The sequence below is a fragment of the Nannobrachium achirus genome (genome assembly GCF_963921795.1).
Source record: "Nannobrachium achirus genome assembly, contig: SCAFFOLD_288, whole genome shotgun sequence".
NCBI classification, from domain to species: Eukaryota; Metazoa; Chordata; class Actinopteri; order Myctophiformes; family Myctophidae; genus Nannobrachium; species Nannobrachium achirus.
The window spans coordinates 75368-98881 of NW_027664648.1; the positions used below are offsets into that span (position 1 = coordinate 75368).

The window sequence follows — 23514 nt, forward strand, 5'->3', positions numbered from 1 at the left end:
GACTTGCGCATTCATACATGCATGGACTAAACAGACATGCAGTCTGACACACTGACTGACACAGACACACACACACAAGCTCCCAACGCCTCGCATCCGCAACGCATTGTGAGCTTGCAGATCGGCTATTTTACAGACGTAGAAACTTGCAGGATGAGTGTTCAGCCGGCAGTGAGTCACTGCAGTCAGACGCATATTATTTATATTATTTAATAATCAACGTAGGGCCTACTATTTAAACACTTTCTCAAGCCACAATGTGGCTTAATATTCATAATAATCGTAACAAGCAGGCAAGCTGCATGCACATGCACATTAGAACAAGTTTGCTAGTCTGTGTAAATCAGTGGCTTCCTCAAAGAAAAATAAAGGAGGGGGAAAAGCGTTGGGAAATATAGGGGTCGGACACATTTTAATGATTAATGGTCGGACATCAATCAATCCGGACCGACAAAAAAACTGTCGGACACGGGTTCGGCACGGACTGAAAAAATGGCCCCGATCGCAGCTCTAACCCACATACCATGCAGGCCACACAAAAACAAGTCCCAAAAAACACAACATACAAGACCACCACTGGCGCTTGTTACACATTTCAAGGCCCCCCCTCCCTCCCGCGTCGAACCCCCCGCGCTACTATAGTATCTTTCGATTCATTCCAAACAGAGCGCGGACTGTCAGACACACATGAGTGCAACGGAAACAGTCTAGTTTGCGTAGGACAGATCTGAGGGCGCCCTTACTTTCTCCGTTGCGGTAAAAGCACAGGATGTGATGTCATTACCCTGTCACTGTGTCCATTTGGCAGGTGGTAAACAACCCAGCGTCAGTGCTGTAGGCTGTAGCTATAGCTTTGTATGCTAGAAGGCTAAAGAAGATACTAGAAGGAGACAAGGAGTCATTCACTTGCTTATTCTCCATTACGTGTGAGCGGACTTGGACCTGACCAAGCGTGGACGCAGCCTTTATGTGGGGGAGGCAGGGACACTGGACAGACATTTCTACTTGCTCTTTTCATAGCGTTAGGAGTTCTCCTCAACGCTATGTCACTGATGTTCCCTTGCGCTCACAGCCGCGGTAGCCCAGGCTGCTCAGCCTCTCGTAGGTAGTAAAAATAAAAAATAAATTTTCGTTACTCACCAAAACAAAGACGATGTTGAAAGCCTACTTTCCTTAGTGGCAATACTTGGAGCCCCCCACCTCACGTCTAAAATACTTCATGTCTAGAAAAGAAAATATTTTCACCACTGTCAAATGGTCTTGTAAATAGAAAATTCCATTGGCCAGATTTTGCCTTCCGGTGAAATATTTTCTTTTCTAGCTAAAAAGTGTATTTTAGGCGTGAGGTGGGAGGCTCGAGTGTTCCCACTAAGGAAAGTATGCTTTCAACTCCTCTAAACCGTAATTGTTTTGGTGAGTAACAAAATTTTATTTTTAATATTTGCTACAGACTGTTACAGCAGTGAACATGAGGGATTGACACAGAGCTTCTGTGGACAATTTGAAGATAAGTTAGTAAAACTCTGAAGAAGTTTTGCGTCGAATATGGCTAACAGAGCGTCAACTTTTGGAATTTGGATGGCTCAGATGGAGGAGGAATTGGGACAGCAAGGAATGGAGCAATAAACCACCGTTTATTAGTTAATATGAACAGAACTGACTGCCTGGACATAACCAATGTGAATCCCCAAAGACACCCGAAAAATATGATTTAATAAAGGAAACCTGTTTTAGCGGATTTTATACCTGAAAATACCTGTTTTAGCCGATATGTGCGCTGTGCGTGGGCGATATCTCACCCAGGTATGTGCTCCCCCTAGTGGTGACAAAGTTAGGCGCCGGTGAATACCATACAGTGTAACAAATTTTAAATTAAGAAGTAGTAAAAATAGTAGACTCCAGCTAAAACATTTGGGAATCAGTTTCACAACACCCACTGCTCTATAGGGTGATGTGTTGTATGAAGGAGGATGGGCTCTTTTAGGACATTTTGCCCGGGTTGTAACTTCTTTTGTTAAGGTCAGAGTTATAGGGTTAAGCGGTTATGGGGTGAATTGAATTTAAAGAAGAAGGACATAGAGTCTGCACACTTGTCAAGCTCCATGAGTCCATTGCTGGTCAACGTTTCGATCTTAATAGATCTTCATCAGGACATAAATTAATGGTCATACACACCTGCATTTAAATAGACTGTCACCTATGCACTGATAGGCTGAGGGTGAAATGAGTCACAGCAGTCATTAATTGGCTGGCTTGGTGTGAACCCATCCAAAAATGTAAATAGCAATACATATTGACATTCAAAATATTCAAAATATCCCAAGAGACATACAAAAGCCATACAAAATACACATATCAATATACAGATCTCAATACATATCAGGTACTACAGGGTACAGTGACAAGCTGCAGTATAGGACATCATGCATGAAGTGGTTAAATATATAGTCAAGGCAGAATTGAATTTACCCTTCTGTTGACAACATTCACCCCATTCAACATACTAAATTCTGAGCATCCTAACAAGTCATTGCTTTCCGAAGTCCCATAGGACCATTGGATCAGTGCTGCTGGTTCTGGCTGGAGCAGCTCCTCTTGTGACTGTAGAGTCCAATATGGGAGTGGCAGTCCTTCCACAGCTCACAGATATACCATATACTTTAGGGATTCTTCCATCCTCCATAAGTATCGAAACACAAACATCAATGAGTGTGTGAGTGAGTGACACACTCACTCACTCACTCACTCACTCACTCACTCACTTACTTGCTTGAGTGAGCAAGTGAGTGTGTGTGCGTGTGAACATGTGTATGTGCATGCCGGAGTGTGTGTGTGTGTGTGTGTGTGTGTGTGTGTGTGTGTGTGTGTGTGTGTGTGTGTGTGTGTGTGTGCGTCCGTCCGTGCGTGCGTGCGTGTGAGAGAGTTTTACAGTATGTTTTTTGGTCAGGAAATGCTTTGCCGCTATAGAGGGTATGCATGTCCACTGGGACCCGCCCCCCTAATCTAGACTGAGTGGCAAAACATTGAGCAGCATGGAGCATTGGAGTTTGGATGTGTTAGTTGCAAATCACTCAACGGCCCTGCATACCACCTGTTTCTAATTTGCACATAATGCAGGAGGCAGAAGGATGTTGTGTTGTTGAAAACGAGTGCTTCCTAAGGGTCGTTTCACACTCTAATAAGGAACCTAACTAATTTCGGTTCGGGAGGGCTCCCCGACCGAAATTATTTAGGTTCGGGGGGAGTTCATCCATACTTTCTTAACGGCTAGTGCCGAAGTCGCTTGTAAATATTGGAGGTCCGTGGCATGACAACGTTTGTGGCCGATGAATGAGCGTTACAGGGCGGATACATATTTGACTTGACCTCGCGCTGCACGCTGAATGACTGGAGGTCCAGTGAGTAGCAGCTCCAGCAGTCAGAAGCACCAGCGGCCGGGGTCTCTTCTCTCTCTCTCTCACTCACACTCACAAATAGGATTGCCAACTCCCAGAGTTTCAAATACGGGACACTTTCTAAGGAAACATGCGCCGCCAAAGGCGGCGCCGAAAAATCGGATATTTTCGGTTATAAAGTTGGCTAAAACGGGTATTTTCCTATATTAAATCATATTTTTCCTTTCACAATATTAATTCGGGTGTCTTTGGGCCGAAAAATCGGATATTTTCGGTTATAAAGTTGGCTAAAACGGGTATTTTCCTCTATTAAAGTTATACCATGTAACTTTTTTTATAAAACAAATCTTAAAATTGTCCTAACTGTTAAATCGCTAAAGTTTTAGAACACCCACTCTGTTATTTTCAGCTTCTGAAGCCTTCTCTTTATATGTTTTCTATGAGTTGTGAGGGGGGTAGAATTTCCCGGCAAAATGATGTCATCTCCCACATGATACACTACCGGCCAATCACAGCGCAGATCATACACCACCGGCCAATCACAGCGAGTCTTGCTGTCTCTAAAGGAAGTAGCTTCCCTCAGCAACTGTGTTTACATTGGTGAAGGAATCTTGCCTGCTACTCCCTCAATCCTGGTCTAAAAATGACGGGAGACGGCTCTACGGATGCGTATCGGCGAGGCGGAGGTGCTCGCGACGGCCGCGGTGGTCTGCGGCGACTCCAGCCGAAAAAAGCAATACCGCTACTGACCACTAGTTGAGCAGCTTCCACAGTACAGCTTTAAATCATATTTTTCCTTTCACAATATTAATTCGGGTGTCTTTGGGCCAGCTAACCTATTACCTTAAAATCATGTAGTGTAGTCCTATATTGTATTTCTCTCAATTTTCCAAAACATATCGCCTGGGTCTACCTGGTCCTTATGTGCCCACTCTCTGGTTACCCAACACTAGTTTAATCATATTGGCATACAGCAATAACCATTAGGTTTTAAAAACAAAATCAACGCATGCTTATGTTATTTCACATACCAGCCTGTCTGGGGTCGCTTTAGTTGGCAGACAAGATTACTGTAGTGTTCCCAGGAATACCGATATCCATGGCTTATTTTCTGTTGCTTGCCTGCTTTTTCACCTTTTTGTTTAGCCTATCACCTATCATGGATTCATGTCTAATATGTTTGTACACAATCTTCTGTCACACGTTTTTTTTAAGACATTAAACAATGTTCTGAGCCGAGCACTGTCGTATGGTCGCTCGCACACACTCGTATCGTCTCTCGCAGGCAACTTGTGGAGTGAACCTACAGCCCATGCTTGGGAAGGGAGTGTTTAGGGGGCGGAGACTGTGTCTTAGCAACACTGTTAATAAGCCAATCAGCTGCTTACAAACAGCGCAGCGCCTCTCACAGCAATGGGATGCAGCACTTGTCGTCTCAGAGGAGAGCAGAGTGGAAGTGGAAGCTCTCTGACAGGCAGAATCGCTGTCATTTCTCAATTAAATCATCCCGTCATTCATATTTATCCCCCAACCTTAAAATACGGGACAAAGAGCGTCCCGTTTCAGTTCAATACGGGACACGTCTTTTAGTTTCCAAAAAAGGGACGATCCCGTATTTTACGGGACGGTTGGTAACCCTACTCACAAACGCTCGATCGAGCTCTGTCAAAAACATTTAATCTACAAGCTCACACGTGCCGCCTCTCTTGCTGCATGCATGTCATCACACAGTCACAACTCGTCGTGGAAAACCTATCAACACTGAACACTAGCAATTAGCAAAGTTGTGTTTAAGCGCGCCTCCCAGCGAGAACCAGCTGACAATGTATCCGCTCTGCGACGATCAATACACGGCCACATTGGAAGAAGTCGGCGTGCCTCCCTCCCAAACAACCGCTGTTTCATTGGCTTCACAGCCGAGCATATGAACTTGGAGCCGGGCTGAATGAATGAGAAGACACCGCTGAGTACCGAAATTAAGTCGGGAGGTCACAACATTTCGCCAGCACCGTGGAGCCGAGTTTAGTCGGTTGACGCCCCCCCGAACCGGGAGGGGGGGGCCCATATTTGGGTCTGGCCAGTGCCGAACCGAAATTAGTTAGGCTCACTATTAGAGTGTGAATCGACCCTAACTCTGACACTTGGAAAAATAAAAACCTGCACAGAATGTCTTGACACTAAGTAGCTCATAACATGCCTATGGTGGATTTTTTATGAAACAAAAACTTTGCAGATAGAAAGAGGATAATTCAAGCTTTCAGTACAGCCGCAATGTTGGTGTGTTAACTTTGTTTAATACAATCAGATAGGACTTTTCTGTTTGGATGTATGGGCTGTCAATGGCAGAAATAGTGATGTCACGCGCATATCCTCTATAGTACAGCCATCCCAACAGAAATCACATCATGCTCAAGACACAGGATATATATTTTTTTTGTGTGTCTCAACATTCCAGAATACCTCAGAGGAACATTGTTCTGTGAGAAAGTATTTTTTTTTTTCTAAACCCAAACATATATGGCACACATTAAATGTACTAGGAGGGCATTTTCCCAGAATTCCGCCTCCCGGGGATAGTTGGAACAGTATAGGGTTGTTTGAAACACGTTCTGTGTTTGCTGTGATATGTGCAAGTCGTGTGTGTGTGTATGTGCGCAAGGCTGCACGCGTGTGCAGGGGTGTGAGTGTGTGTTTAGGTTTCTGATAAGTCGGTACGGTATCTACTGTAAGTCCAGAGACTATTAAAAAGACCATGACAAGTGTTTAAATTTCACATCAAGCAAACATTATGCCACTGACTAAACAATGTTGTGTGAGTTTTAGAAACACCTTTTGCCAATACAAGAAATACAGTTTGAAAGGTTTCTTGGCATCCTGACCCAGGCGGTGTCAGTGGTGTCTGTGTGTTTTGGGTTGGGTAGAGTTGAGGTTGTAATGGATGGTTGATGTTTAATTTCCCGTCATCAGGGTTGTTTTAAGATAGGAATATGAGTCAACACTCATATTCGGTATCTGCGGTATCTGTGTTAATGTGTTCTTATCAGCTGGTCCGACACATATGGAGTGAAACTGAGGAGAGAGGAGGAGACGATGCGCTTCTCTGACAGCGCTAACTATGACCTCGCTAACACATCACTGTAGCTGAAATGATGATTCCTGAATGGTATGGCACCGGTGTTGATTTTGTCGACTAAAACTACGTAAAATAAAACGACGTAAAATGTTCGACTACCTTTTTTCACTGACGAAAACTGAATAAAATTTAAAGAAAAACTACGCTACAATAACGAAAACTTAGACAAAATATATTGACAATTCCGTCAACAAATAAAAACTTGGTAGGGACAAGTGACGAATCCAGTAGAACTAAAAGACAAGTTATTTTATGTTTGGTTGCGCAAATCTAAATTTGCTGTTAAACTCAACACTGTATGGCACTGATAAAATAAATAGTCAGGAGTCTAGAAGTCCTTCTCCGTGTTCATTTAATTGTCAGACCGGTCTGGGGAAATCTCCAACTAACATCTTTATGTGGGGTTTACGTATGTTTCATTCATGTAAACCTTGTTAACTTTACATTCCATTCTTCTCAGCAAGTTGTACAATAAGCTTTGTATTCGCATAGTGTTCACAACATTTTAATAAAGATACGTGTGGAGGTTATGTCACATGAACATCCAATGATACTAAACATGTTTTGGGTGCCATGTCATCCGACAGCCCAGTATTCTGACATCCATGTTGGTCTGACTGGCCCCATTATAACTAACTCTAACCCTAACCTCACACTAAATGGAATGAATAATGGGATGTCGGAAAATTATGAGCGGATCCCCAGAGTCTTAAACCTCAACCTAAAACCCAAACCCTCACCCATGGATGATCCTGTCTGTCATTGCAATGTTCCCCAAAGTTTGATAAGCAAGTGTGTGCGTGTGTGTGTGTGTGTGTGTGTGTGTGTGTGCTGTGTGCGTGTGCTTGATGTCCCTCGCTCAGTGCATGATACTTTGTTAGAAGAAAACTGCAGGTTTTACTCCAGACAAACCACGTGGCCTGCTAGGTCCGCATTCGTCATATATTAACAACATATTGAGAGAGTTTCCTGAGACATCGCCTGTAGACGCCATAATTATTCTTTATTAAAATATTGATGCATTTTATTATGACTTTGACAAAATAATTGACATGCTGTGAAACCAGTTTGTGTGCTGTGATATGTGCTAATTTCGCAAACCACTGAACCGATAAGCACCAAAATGTCTTGTGCATGCTGCCATGCAGTACCTATACTGTATATACCAGTAGGTTGAAACCTTGTCCAAGTATGGAGTAAGTTATACATTAAGTGGAATATATTAGTGGTTCTCAATCTTTTCAGGCCGTGACCCCTCTTGGGACCCCCCAACCCGACAAGCTCTTGGAATTGTAGTAGTTGAGGCATTTGTTTATACTTTTTTTACTCTGTTCCACAGATAAATATTGTTTCTTATTAAATTAGATAAATATATTTTGACATTTTGGCCAATGTTTGGCCAGGTTTTTACCAGGAGGTCCCGACCCACAGGTTGAGAACCACGGCAATAGATGACTGGCATCACAGACTGTCCTTTATAAATTAATCAACATTTAGGTCACATGACCTTCATCATGGCATCACAGACTGATCACATGTAGTCCACAGCATCATTAGACCCTGTTTTGTCCGTACGTACGTACGTACGTACGTACGTACGTACGTCCTTCCGTCCTTCTGTAACACCTCAATGCTTATAATCTATAGCTGTTGTGTCACATTGTTGACATTGTACATTGTAACATCACATTGTTGTGACATCACCTCATCAAAGATCAAACCCTGGATATCCGTGACACCACATTGTGACATCACATTCCGTTCTTGTCCCTTGTATGCCCATACATTATGGAGATCCCTAATGTACAGTTGTACGAAACAAAAATTTTCCAGTTGAGCCGCCGATCCAACCAATATGCCCATAAAAGGGGCAAGGACTGAGAGACACATACTGACATGCATGGACGCATGTCTGGGGTCTCACAGCATAAAAGGGATTGTATGTATGATGTCAGACGTCATAGACGTCATAGGACTTTCACATAAGGAGTAACCGAGTAAGCATGTCTGGGGTCTCACAGCACACGGTTGGTTCTACAGACTCTAACTTTTGCACACGGATAGCTCAGATTTTTGACTATGTTCTTAGCTGCTTCCCCTGCCGTTACTGTACTTGCACAATGTACAGTTGTATGAAACATTTTTTTTCATCTCCATATGGGTATCAGGGATCTCCAATATATGGATAATTGGTCCGATATATATTAATAATTAATTCCGTCCTGTGCGAATTCCGTCCTACGCGCCCTCGCCCTCTGCGAGACCTTTCGCTTTAGGGCGAGGTTGCTTTTCACCCTTAGGTGTCTTACTGGTTTATTTGACTGGTGAGATGGTGGCTAAACGTGTTGCTTGTAAGTCTGTAATTTCTCTCCTTTCGTCCTGTTTTCTTATTATCCCTTCACACTCTCCCTTCTCTCTCTTTGTGATGAGTTTATGTCTGTTCCGATCTGCCTCTCAGCAGGGGTGAGATGCCATGGGCTCGTGTGGGCTCGGCGAGCCCACACTTGTTTTGCTGCACGCACGGGCGCCTCATATGCACACTAATTAACAATAAAAACAGCGTGTGCGCATGACGTCATGAATTTAGAGGACCCACACTTCTAAAATCCATATCACACCACTGCCTCTCAGTGAGTTGATGGTAACCTGAGAGAGAATTACCAGCCAACTCTAAGGAGGATTACAGGGTTATGGGGGGCTGGGAGGTGATTACGGGGGGATGCCCGTCTTCGTGTTTTGTGTGTGTGTGTGTTTTGTGTGTGTGTTTTGTGTGTGTGTGTGTGTGTGTGTGTGTGTGTGTGTGTGTGTGTGTGTGTGTGTGTGTGTGTGTGTGTGTGTGTGTGTGTGTGTGTTGGGGGGTGGGGGTTATGGGGTTGAAGTCACATTTGTTCCATGGGGGGAGTTCCATGGGGGATTTGTTCTATAGCCCCTTTGTTCTGTGTGTGTGTGTGTGTGTGTGTGTGTGTGTGTGTGTGTGTGTGTGTGTGTGTGTGTGTGTGTGTGTGTGTGTGTGTGTGTGTGCGTGCGTGCGTGCGTGCGTGCGTGCGTGCGTGCGTGCGTGCGTGCGTGCGTGCGTGCGTGCGTGCGACCGTGCGTGTGCATGTGCGAGCGCATGCGTGTGCTTGTGCACACATGCGCACGTGCCTGCGGGTGTGTTTGTGTCTACATCTGTTTATATCTTTTTTTGTCAGCCTTTCTGTAGATGTGCGTTGTCTGTACATGTGAATGTGTTTTTGCATGTGTTTATCTTTCTTTGGGGCTTGGGGGGACGGGGACTGAACTTCCAGGTTATTGCATGTGGTTCAGGCTGCATTCCAAGCCTTTGCAGATAGGATATACTGTATGTTTGCTATTAAACAGGCATGAAACATCCAGGTTTTAAACTAAGCATATCCGGGAACTAATATATATAGTATGACCAATATAGGATAAACCATTATTGATTCCTGGAGGGGAATTCAGGAAATATTGTGTTCACATGATGACAGTGTTTTTCTGTCCCACAGTCCGCTCTGAAGTCTTCTATATCAGTGGTTCCCAAACTTTTTAGCTCGAGACCCAAAAGAGAAATTTGACATTTGCCCAGGACCCAAAGAAATGAAAATGCCATAGCAAATCTGCAAGCTCACAACGCGTCGCTTCGTGCTGTGTTGCTATACAGATCGGCTAGTTTCACTCCTTCTTAAACAATGTTTTCTAATTTAGGGAATTTCTTGGATTATTTTGATTTCATTCATGAAAATCTTTGGAAATGTTTGTATTTGATTTTCAACTTATGAAAATGAGAGAATGTTTGTGGAATATCTTTTACATTCTTTAAATTTAGGAAACAAAAAATCTCTCGACCCACGAAAATGGATCCGCGACCCACAATTGGGTCCTGACCTACTGTTTGGGAAACGTTGTTCTTTATGGTAACCAGAACGCTTGGTACAGCAACCTAGTCGGACCCTCTGGACCCTTAAACTACTTAGTAAAGATAAACATGGAGTTTTACTACATTTTTCCAGCTGGTTTTCTTTTATTTCTTTATATAGACCCTTTTGAAAGCTTCCCCAGAAAACCCTGGTTGAATCTGCAGCCTTCAATCATCACAAAATGCTATTTCAGCATCACATTAAAACACAATCATATTTTACCGATATTGCATTTTCACGGCCAATATCGCTGGGCACCGATATACCGGTACGACGACCGGTTAATTGTGCATCCCTCCCTATTCCATATTCCTCCCATGGCTGAGGCATGTTTTTTTGGCGTCCATGTAATTTGTCATGCGGTTTGTGTACAGATGTCTGCGCCTTCGTCTGTCACCCTGTCACATCTCATGAGCCATGCGCTCCTTCTCTTTGTGTTTGTCTGTCGTCTGTCTCTCTGTGCTGCATGCAAATGTTTATGTCCACATTGTTTTTACGGCGCGACCGAAGGCCAAGGGATCGTATCTGTTGCGTCTGTAAGTCCTCACAAAGAGGGACCAATCAACAGCTCACGCCGCTCAAGAGGTCACATGCATGACCTCATGGCAGTGCCCAGTGTGAATCGCTGTAGCAGACATGACTAAATGGCACTAAAGTTAACCACTTCAGCTACATACGATGAATAACAACAATACCTTATCCTCTACATGTATAAGGTCCCAACACGGCACCAGTGGTGTAAAGTAACTAAGTACATATACTTAAGTACTTGTACAATTTTTTCTTTTTACTTTACTGGAGTATTTCCAATGTTCAGTACTTTTACTTCTACTCCACTACATCTCAGAGACAAATATTGTACTTTTACTCCACTATAATTATTTGAAAACTTTAGTTACTAGTTACTTTGTAGATTTGATTATTATTACAAAACATACATTAAATAGCCGATCTACAGTAAAAGATCACAGTGTGTCACGATGCGACGCATTGTGAGCTTGTAGACATGCTATTTTCAAAAGAGTCAAACAGAGTATTGCTACACTACATTGCAGTACTGATACTTTTACTTAGTACCTAGTGTGAAGTGAGCGGTGCTATTGATGAGTTAATGAGTTAATTTCATCAAGCGTCCCGCTAGCCAATCACAGCACGTCCTGTGAAGCTTAGCCACACTTTGAGCCGTTTATGCCAAGATGTAGGCCATATCTAGGCCACATGAAGGCCACGCTTCCGTTTACTTAAGTCGCGGCCATTTTACGCTACAAACTTTGAGCCGCTTCTGCCAAGATGTAGGCCATATCTAGGCCAGATGTAGGCCACGCAAACGTTTGGAATGTCTGGCTTTGTTGGCAGGATGAACCGGTCAATGGATGTAGAAAGAGAGACTTGATCATTGTATTATGATGGTTACTACTGCAAGTCAGGTCTGTGTTCCATCCAAACGATCCCCCTCCCCCCCGTGTGTGTGTGTGTGTGTGTGTGTGTGTGTGTGTGTTTTTGAGAGAGAGAGAGAGAGAGAGAGAGAGAGAGAGAGAGAGACGGGGAGAGACGGGGAGAGACAGAGATAGAGAGCTTATCCAGACCCTCAGGTGTCGCCTGGTCCTCCTGTAGAGTGTCCGTTTGCTTCCTGTTCCAGACACAGTAGTTTTTCCATCTGGGGGACGTTGGGTGACTCAACATCTGTCACTCACGCTGCAGCCTCAGGTTAATTAATACACACAGTCACACACACACACACACACACACACACACACACACACACACACACACACACACACACACACACACACACACACACACCCTTCGGGGGTGGTTTGTGCTGTGTGGTGTATGTATATGTCGTGTTAATCTATATATATATATTAGGTTTGGTGGAATTAATTTAATGAATTCTGACAATTTGAAATTGTCCTGAGGTTGAAGATGCAGAAGACGTCAGAAGTTGAAGATGCAGAAGTCAATGTATTTCTACCAGTGTTGGGAATAACGCGTTACTAAGTAATGGCGCTACGTAACAAAACTACTTAAAACACATTACCTTTCCCATTCAGTAATGCCATTATACTATATTACTGTGGTTTAAATGGGCGCGTTACTGCGTTACGTTCTGTGATCCAATTGAACTGTTTCTCCTTGCAGCGGAGAGCGGACTGAGCGACAGCGGAGCCTGTCTCTGTCATCAAACTCTCATGGTCATGAGTGAAAGAAGTGACTGGCCTCGCACACTAACTTGAACCAATGCGTTGAAGAGGAGTGATGATTGGTTGACCTAGGGTAACATTTCAGGCTAAGCCAATCAGACTTGGCCAGGCTTCTTGCCTTATGGGGAAATACACACAAAACAAACGAAACGAGCGCATACGCCGCACAGCACACACACAAGCAAGGCAACACAGTGAACACACATACACAAAATGGAAAACGCAGACGAGAGCAACAGCAGCAGTTTCGCTGGTTGGAAATATAGTAATAAATTTATCTTTGCAGGAATAAAATACACTAAAATATAAGTGTCAAATGTAGTGTCAACTGGGTGCATCTCTCCACTCCGACATGTCTCCTTTCCGACATGTCTCCATTCCGACACTAACCCTATCTCTACCCCTACCCTAAACCTTAGGCCCATGGGGAGTGTCGCCACTCCGACAATAAGAAGTCCATTTCGGAGTGGCGACATGTCGGAATGGAGAGAGCCTCCCGTGTCAACTTTGATTGGCAGTTGTGCCGAATGCTCACCCCAAAACATGATTTATGAGATTGTGTTGGCTTGTGTGGGACAACCAAGGCATGGATGTATTTGTAATGACAACTAACACATTCATGAAAACCAAAAATACTTTTGACCACAACAAATGGTTTAAAAGCGATAGGCTTATAGGCTCCACTCAATGCTGTGAGGGCTGCTGGGTTCTGCTGGGGAAACTGGACAGGGGCATTTCTGCCTAATAAACACCATGGATAGTAATTTTGGATCAATATAAGTAGGAAAATGAGCCTAGATGTTATTTAGGGAAGAGTTGTCCTTTAATGTAGCAAGCTGCCTAAAGCCTGTATGATTGGCTGATTATGTCCATTCGTCGGATTGCCAAACTCTGTGCTGTGACTTTTTACATCTTCGTCAAGCTAAGCTGCCAGTAGTGTTGTGTCAAGTCAAACGAAAGTAAACACTTAACATCCGGACTGTCGGCCTTCAAAATAAGATCGTGACTCCTATAAGTGTCCCACTGAGCAATAGTCGTCTATTAGACGTTGGTCTAAAATTGGTCTAATCTACTAGACGTTGATTAGACGTTATTTCAACAGCTATATATAGACGCAGTCTATTTATATACGTCTATTAGACGTCTAAAATATAGACTGTCTATATATAGACGCCTATTAGACGTCTAATCACGTCTAGTCTAAGCTTAGATGTCTAAAAAACTTTCAAATCTAGACGTATATTAGACGTATTTTAGACGAGCCTTTAGATGTATATTAGACGTCTAATGTTTCGGGGGGTTATACTTTATACTTTCAAAATAAGAGTGTAGCTGCTTAGTTTTTATTATTAACTTTTTAAAGTAAAGTAAACTACTTTAGTAACTAGTAAGTAGTTACTTTTATGTTTTAGTAACTAGTAATGTAACTAGTTACATTTTCAGAGCAGTAACTTGTAAAGTAACTTTTTAAAAGTAACTTGCTTAACACTGATTTCGACTCTAGGCACAAGTAAACTGTGCTTAGAGTAGATGACAATGGTTGTACTGGTCAGCCCCCAGTGACCAACAGTAGAAGACTGTGGTTGTACTGTTTAGCTCCCAGTGACCAACAGTAGAAGACTGTGGTTGTACTAGTCAGCTCCCAGTGACCAGCAGTAGAAGACTGTGGTTGTACTGGTCAGCTCCCAGTGACCAACAGTAGAAGACTGTGGTTGTACTGGTCAGCTCCCAGTGACCAACAGTAGAAGACTGTGGTTGTACTGTTTAGCTCCCAGTGACCAACAGTAGAAGACTGTGGTTGTACTGGTCAGCTCCCAGTGACCAACAGTAGAAGACTGTGGTTGTACTGGTCAGCTCCCAGTGACCAACAATAGAAGAATAGCTGTCCTGGGTAACTACTAGATGAATGCGTATAAGTGTGTGAGATAGCACTCACCTAATTGGCACAAAAAAGAGCATGTAGGCCTATGTGATGCAAAGCATCTCTAGATGAATAAAGATTATGCACAAGCGATCATGTGCAGAAGTGCGCATTTCCATGCACGCATGCACACACTCCCCAGAAAATTCCCTGGGTCCTTAAAACTCCCCAGTTGTCTCTAAGGACCATAACTCTTAACTTTGCTCATTAGCGATCAGAAATAAATTAATGTTTCTTAAACCCCTTCTGTCAGACAGGAAGACAGAAAGTGAGCGCAAGCCAGAAATCTCGAACAGAAATCATCTGTAAAGGACATAGATGGAGGTTTTGTTCAGGACTTATGCTAGACATTTTTTCTCTGAGAGCCCAAAGATCCAAAGAAGCCCAAAGCCCAAAGATCCATTTGTTTAAAAAGGCTGCATTTATAATTAGCTCAAATATTAAACACATTTGGGGGCTGCAGGATTTTATTTGGATGCCAGGGGGGATGTCTCTGGATGTTTGTCTATCTCAAAGATTTTGTGTGTGCGTTCGCGTGTGTGTGTTCATATTTGATCATTTATGTGTATATTCAATTCATGCATATTTGTACTGTATGTGCATGAGTATGCCTATGCATTTGTGTGCATGCGTGTGCATTTACATGCATGCATGTGTGTGTGTGTGTGTGTGTGTGTGTGTGTGTGTGTGTGTGTGTGTGTGTGTGTGTGTGTGTGTGTGTGTGTGTGTGTGTGTGTGTGTGTTTGTGTGTTCCAGATGATGTCTCAGGCTCAGAGAATGTTGTTTATAGATGATGAGAGCGAGTGAGAGTGTTGAGGGAGGTCGACAAAGGCCAGATGCGCAAGCATGTGAACGCGCATGCGCACGCACGCAGACACACGCAGACACACGCAGACACACACACACACACACACACACACACACACACACACACACACACACACACACACACACACACTCTTTGCCGTGGCTGACGACGGGTCCTTAGTGAGTGGTGAGGGGACATAAGAAACATAAAGAAACTGTCCACACTGTTATTAAATCTGACAAATAGCGACTCAACAGTGATAAAGAATAGTCTGCAGAACGCTGGTTCTTAGCTCAACATTTGAATTGCTGTTCAACGCTTCGATCTCTCGAACAACGCAGTGCACAGACTTTTTTTCACTGTAGCAAATGGAACAGAACTCGCCTCATCTCACCTCCTTGCAGTGCATCTAATGTGAATTTCAATGAACCTTATTTCCAGGGGACTCATTCTCAAAAGATCCCCCGCACTTAAGACTCACTTTTAAGGAGGCGCCCTCGCCGCACCGGAGGACTCCGACTAGTTAATGGGCGCTGTCGTAACAGTGCGTCTGTGTTTGACAGGAGCGCATACTTTGGTATCCATCTTGTGCGCAGTGAGAGTGTGTGAATGCCAAAGCGGTTTTGAAATAAACGACCTCTGATCCCGCAGGCTATCAATTTTGGTGGCCTCATTTCCCCGCGAGGACAATGTTTCTTTCCTTTGGTTGAAATATGTGCACAAGAGACTTTCTCTATTTTTAGCTTGCATCCATCTTTCTTTCTTTCTTTATTTCTTTCATTCTTTCTTTCTTTCTTTCTTTCTTTCTTTCTTTCTTCTTGAAGGGTTAAAACGTATTGGTTCATTGAGATACGGATTAGAATTGTTTTAATACATCTTTTTAAAGAAGATCTTTTTGTGTGTGTGCGTGTGCGTGTGTGTGTGTGCACATTTTGCAGGTGGTTTTTTACAGAGTGGTGAAGATTTTCTACACTCTGGGACACAGCCTCTCCCTCATCGCCCTGCTAACCAGCATTACCATCCTCTGCCTGTTCAGGTACACGCACGCAAGTGCACGCACGCACGCACGCACGCACGCACGCACGCACACACACACACACACACACACATCAACACTCATGAGTGGCTGAGATCACTGTACAGTACCCTTCATGACACTATTTATTTATACACTATAATCCTTACCTCATATCTACAGCCTGCAGTGTGTGTGTGTGTGTGTGTGTGTGTGTGTGTGTGTGTGTGTGTGTGTGTGTGTGTGTGTGTGTGTGTGTGTGTGTGTGTGTGTGTGTGTGTGTGTGGCATCAGGCTCTAGATTCAGTCGACTAAAATCTTATGATATTTAGTCAACGAAACTAAAACATTTCCGAAGACTAAAAGTGACCAAAACTAAATGGTCACTGGTGTGTGTGTGCGTGTGTGTGTGTGTGTGCGTGCGTGCGTGCGTGCGTGCGTGTGCGGTCTCTCCAGGCGGCTGCGTTGCACCAGGAACTACATCCATCTGAACCTGTTTGTGTCATTCATCCTGAAAGCCGTGGCCGTTCTGGTGAAGGACTCCATCCTGTTCTCACACAACGAGCACGCAGACTGCAGTGTCCAGCCATCCCTGGTCAGATTGAAAACACACACACACACACACACACACACACACACACACACACACACACACACACACACACACACACTAGTGATGCACGGGCCGACCAGAACCCGTGGGCAACCGCGAGTAGAGATGGGTCGATCAGGTTTTTTGGAACTGATCACCGATCACCTAAGTTTGATCACCCAATACCGATCAATCATCGATCCAATCAAGTGGGGCAATATTATTATTATTAATTGAAAAAAACAAAAAAACGTTTTCCCATACAGACAGTGGCAATATTGTCTGCCCTATTATTTTCAAGGCAAAAAACAAACCATGTCACTGTCTTTCAATTATATTCAATAACATTTCAGCTTACAGTATATTGTACACATTTGGGGTCCTTGCTCTTGGCATGAAAATGTTTGAGAACCACTGACTGCCCTTAAACAATATTATAGACAACAACGTTTGACTTGACGTTTTTATAGACCTGTTTGCTTGTTTCTCGCGCAAAAACAGAATCTGGCAACATGTGCTCATTTACGGCTATGCTAGCTCCGGTGAATCGATCATTTTAAACTCTATGCAGGGAATTAAAAATGATGTCATTAGATTGACAACAAGTGTTTTCCACAACTACTCCCAGCGACTACTTTGTTTGGAATTATGTTTTTTGGAACGAGGTTTAACAACAACGACGTGAGTTCTCTCTCACACACGCACGCACACATAAGTGGAGCCGGAGCGACACACACACACACACACACACACACACACACACACACACACACACACACACACACACACACACACAGAAGTGGAGCGGAGGATAACAGTGCAACCATAACCAGTAAGACTCCCTAATCGGGAGATTATCTCCACAAATAGGCAAAAAAAAATGTCTTTCCAAAATCGTCCTGATGGTGGCGCTAGATGGGACAGATGCGTTGTGATTACATGACTGTAGAGATACTGTGCGATTTGCGTGATTTTAGGGCAAAAATTGTAGGAGCAGTGTCCAAAAATGTGTTTAAAAAAATCAGCCTGAAGGTGGAGCTAAATGGGACAGATCCATGTTGATGAGATGAGTGTAGACGTACTGTGTACCGATTTGCGTGATTTTAGGGCAAAATCTGTAGGAGCAGTGTCCAAAAATGTGTTTGAAAAAATCGGCCTGATGGTGGCGCTATATGGGACAGATCCATGTTGATGACATGAGTGTAGACATACTGTGTAGCGATTTGCGTGATTTTAGGGCAAAAATTGTAGGAGCAGTGTCCAAAAATGTGTTTTAAAAAATCGGCCTGAAGGTGGCGCTATATGGGACAGATCCATGTTGATGAGATGAGTGTAGACATACTGTGTAGCGATTTGCGTGATTTTAGGGCAAAAATTGTAGGAGCAGTGTCCAAAAATGTGTTTTAAAAAATCGGCCTGAAGGTGGCGCTATATGGGACAGATCCAAGTTGATGACATGAGTGTAGACATACTGTGTACCGATTTGCGTGATTTTAGGGCAAAAATTGTAGGAGCAGTGTCCAAGAATGTGTTTTGCAAGAATCGGCCTCATGGTGGCGCTAGAAGAGGGCCATGTGAGAAGTGAGGGGTGGGGTCTCCGCGCCACTCTGCATGCCGGTAGCTGTCCCCTAACAGTTAGTTACGTGTGGAGGCTGGTGTGTCATGTAATTCTAATTTATTCCATTGTACTTCCTGTAAGTAAGTATTATTTTCCTGTGTTGTTTCCACCTGTCTTGTTTTGTTTTATGTTATATGTCCTGAGTACTACGGATAGAAATTAGCCTTAGCTAACTTCCGGCGGGTTTACACTGAGATCTTGTGTATATGTTCTTGTGCAACATGTCAATTACTCTGTGTTCATGAACTGGCACTGTCCTGTCTAAATAAACTAATAAAGTAAAGTAAAGTAAAGCAGACCCAGTTGACTAATCATATAACGGGAGACTCTTATTTTGAAATCCACCATTTGAGAGAAAATACTTACGGTATGCTTGTTGTTATTAGCTACTTGGGTAGCAGCTGTTATTGGCTACTTGTTGCAGCTCAGATGTAAACAGACACCATGTGGATTATACGCAAGCTTTAAATTTTAATTTTTTTATATCATTTTTATCCCATGATTTTGTCCCCCTCATTTTCACCCAGTGCCAATTGCCTATGTAATCCTGGGCTCTGCTCTCCCTCTGCCGCACCTGGGGAGACAACGGACTGACCCCATGCTTCCTTCTATGCATGAGGAGTCCAAGTTGCTTCTTTTCACCTGACTGGGGATTTCCCCAGTTTGCACATAGCGCGTGGAAGGAACACGTTATTCCAACCAGTTCCTTTCCCCTCCATCAGGCGTCACGGCTGGCCAGGGGGAGGAATTATAGAGACCAGGTTATACGCTTATAAGTTCATGGTTATAATATGAAACCATGCTCCTATGACTTAAACAATGTACACCGTTTGTAAGTGTGTTAAACTCGTTGAACCTCCGCAACATTAGGTAAGTGGGCTGGTTAATTAAGGTCTATGGGTTTTCCGCTATGACATCACACTCTGACATCACTGTGATGTCAGGGGAACCACACTAACAGAATCCCTTTTATGCCCATATATGGAGATCCCTGATGTCATCAATATTAAGCCCCCCCCCCCGCAATTTTAATTATCTGACCCAGCCCAGCCCAACCCGCAACAACGCATCAATTTTCACAGCCCAGCTCAGCCCGCGGCCCGCCGTCATTAAATACATGTCAAATAAGTCTTTGAATGTGGATTTTTAAGGCAGCTGTGCAAAAACAGAACGGAGAAACTTTGAGCACTGATTTAGAGCACATAGCCTAACAGTGCAGTGCAAGAGAGCCATACAAAAATATCGTTCGAACATTTAAAAGCAATGAACCGTTAATTAGCTACATGACGGCATGACGAGTGACGACATGCATGCTTATTTTAATTGATAACACTCCTGTATGAGTATGACTATACACACGGAACACAACTACTGTATCACAGAGAGATGAGGATCGAGTCACAAGCCTATTAGTCACTGGCGCACCGCGCCGAGACACCAAAGCAACAGCTCTACGCCTCTCAACATAATTTGTTGAGAAAATATTATTTCCTACATGCTCTCACCGCAGCACGACAGCATCCAACCTGCAAAAGGTAATTAACCAGCTCCTTACCTATATCTGCTGCGGAGGTGCAAAGTTTATCAAACTTTCAAAGGGTGTACGTTGTTTAAGTCAAAGGAGCATTGTTTTCATATCATAATATGAACTTTAGTTTAGTCAAAAGCTTGTACAATCCAAACTGGTCCACACGTGAGTTGTTCTGGGTTCTGTTTACATTAAGCTGAAGATAGGCTGTGTCAGCCAAAAACTAACAAAGCAGAAGCACTTCCTCCCAAGCGGTGGATTTCAAAATAAGATAGTTAAACTCCCATAATATAATTAGGCAACGGTTTTATTTTCAAGTCTACTTACAGGAAGTAATGGACTTAATTAGAATTACATGACACGGACCAGTTTGGCTGACGAGCATAGAAGGACACTTGGTGCGCATTATAGACCGAACGAGACCGCCTCAACCCGTCCCGCCAATAAAGTGTACATTTCTTGGCCCAGCTCAACCCGGCCCGCGGGCTGACCGCGGGGGACGGCGGTCATCACTCGCCGCACACACACACACACACACACACACACACACACACACACACACACACACACACACACACACACACACACACTCAATCAGACCTGTTTAAATCAGTGGTTTTCAACCTTTTTCATATCTTGGTCCATTATTTATTCAGCATTTGAGCCACGGACCACCATTTGATCTGGCCTCTCAGGCACAAAACTTAGAACCTATTTTTGTTATCATTGGATAAGATTTGGTCCACAATTCCATGCTGTATTGATGTGGTACCTTAGGAGAGATGACAAACAAATGTTGACTATTATTTGAAAAAAGTTCTACATTCCCTAATTGTGTAGACTTCTTGTAGCAGCTGTTAAACAATAATTTAACTCTTGATAGCGGTCCATTTGGTTTAATTTTACACTCCCAAGAGTTAAAGATCTACAATCTATAAGCTGCGTTGTGAGCTTGTAGATCAGGTATTTTGGATGAATGTGCCCCCCAGAATAGGGATGCTAGGGTTCAAGTGGTTAAAGTGTGCTCACCCACATGCACACATTACACATACTACATAAACAAAAGGATTCAGGCCTGTTGTTCGTTGCATTGACTGTATGGCACAGCTGTCCTACTGAAGCACACCTGCACGCATGCACACGTGCGCACACACAGTCACACACACAATTTCAATTCAATTCAAAGAGCTTTCTTGGCATGAGAAAACATAAGTTTACTTTGCCAAAGCAGAAGTGTACACAATACTAGTAAGACACCTGAGGGTGGAATGCGACCTCAGGGTGACATGCGACCTCGCCCTAAAGGGCGAGGTCGTGCCAATTCTTGACCATCTTGGCCAACCACAGCGTTTCTCTGACGATTCTAGTTGTTGTCATTGTGGGGGGAGTTTGTTCATGTTTTTGTGAGGGTATCAACCCTAGGAGACACGGGGAGAACATGTAAACTCCACACAGAAAGGCCCTATCGCCAACCCCACCTAGGGTGTGAGCGATAGGGCCTAAACATGGAGATGTGGAGAACACTATATATGGAGATAGTCCAGTCCATCATGTCATATGGGACTACCGTCATAGACAGTAGCCATTGTTAGGCCGGAGTCAATGGCTGTCTGTCTGACTGTCTGTACAGGAAGTGATGTCACATGACATACTTTTTATGCCCATATATGAGTCATTCTGTACCACATCTCCATGTTTAGGCCAAACAGGTTCGCTCCATTTCTCCATGTATAGGTCCAAATGCCCAACGTCGAGCTTGACAAGGAGGATACCGCACATTGTACCTCATCCACCCTTTCTTCTCTCTCCTTTTGGTATCTTTATCCTCCTCCTTTTTTTCTTTTTTATTCTTCTCTTTTTTTGTCTTTCTTAGTCTTGTGTATCCTTCTCTTTTGGCTACTGTCTATGACGGTAGTCCCATATGACATGATGGACTGGACTATTTCCATATATAGTGTTATCCACATTTCGTGTAGCCGCCCCGTACAGGAAGTGATGTCACACTGACATCACTCCCGTACAGAAGGAAGGTTACGGAAGGAAGGAAGGAAGGAAGGTCACTCAAGCGACACGGTTTTTCAGAGTATATGCGACCTTTGGTCGCAACAACAATACAATAGAATACAATAGAATACAATAGAATACAATACAATACAATACAATACAATTGGAAAGAAATATGTACAAGGTTACAGTACATGCAGGCAGAGCAGGGATATACTGTATACAATGGTCTTAAAGGTGGTTGGGTTCCATTTGATATCCCTCTCCTATATACAGTAACAGCATGCTCCAACACTGGACTCTTTTAAGGCTACATTGAAAAGACACCTATTCACTCAGGCTTATGGCACTTAGTTCTTGTTTAGTTGTTTGTATAGAGTTTTTGTAAAGCGTCTTGGGTTTATGAAAGGTGCTATATTAAGTAAGGGATAATGAATGGCTCCGCGGTGAATGACGCTAGATAACAGACCGACGGCTTGATAACTCCCGAGGCGCTAGCCGAGGGAGTTATCAAACCGAAGGGATGTTATCTAGCGTCATTCACCAAGGAGCCATTCATTATCCTGCTTATTACCCGGCTACTAAATAAAATTAATAATTCGACTAAAAACTAAAAACAAAACAAAGTATTTCCTTGTTTACAGACGGCTGAAGTGTTCCACAAGTGTCGCGCTGGGCGTCCTCCCAGCGCGACACGGTCGCCTTGGAAAACAAGGAAGTGCTGATTAGATAGAATCCATTTTCTGATACTACGTCGTCTATTTCTCGCTTAAAATATTCTGAAAAACATTCTTGAGAGCAACATTTAGTTATAAATGTCGCTGTATGTGTGTTTAAATGGCTGACATTTTGGATACAGCTAAGATTCTCGCAGTGCAGCTGGACTGCAGCAGGTGCTCTGAGCCTTTGATTAGGCAGCGGTCTGTTATAGAGCGGAGCGGTCTGTTATCGTGGGATATCAGACCTCTGATTTCAGCGCTCGACCAATAATCAAGAATCCAAACAGGCCGGGTAATAATGCAAGTTATTATTATTATTAGCAGCTCAAGGATCTTGCTGCTGTGTTTGCACATGTTCAAGCCTTTGTCTCCTCAAGGCTAGACTGCTGCAACGCGCTTCTCACCGGGATCCCTAGCGAGAGCATCCAGAAGCTCTAGTACATTCCAGAACAGTTAGGGTCTGTAGAAAAAAAGCTTGTTTTGACCAAAAAATTGGAAAATGGGAAAACAATTTCTAAATCTGATTGAACATTGAGCCGGACGGAGAGAAACCTTTTGGGGTGACATCATTTCCGGTTGTATTCTTCTTCTGGAGTCCTGGGGTTGGTCACAGTTTGCGGGAGAGTGCCAGGGGTGAGATGACATTCATGGTGGCACCCGT

General features: G+C 43.5%; 1 protein-coding gene across 1 annotated transcript in view; it reads left to right on the forward strand.

Annotated features, from left to right (window-relative positions):
- LOC308280702 (vasoactive intestinal polypeptide receptor 2-like) overlaps positions 1-16987 on the forward strand; it is a gene marked incomplete at its 3' end in the record, with an annotated part of 68734 nt that extends 51747 nt beyond the window's left edge. Inside the window, exons 5-6 of the mRNA XM_080755021.1 lie at positions 16317-16414; positions 16849-16987. Of these exons, the coding sequence (XP_080611147.1) occupies positions 16317-16414; positions 16849-16987 (237 nt within the window). The remainder of the gene's footprint in view (positions 1-16316; positions 16415-16848) is intronic.
- Positions 16988-23514: the final 6527 nt, after the last annotated feature.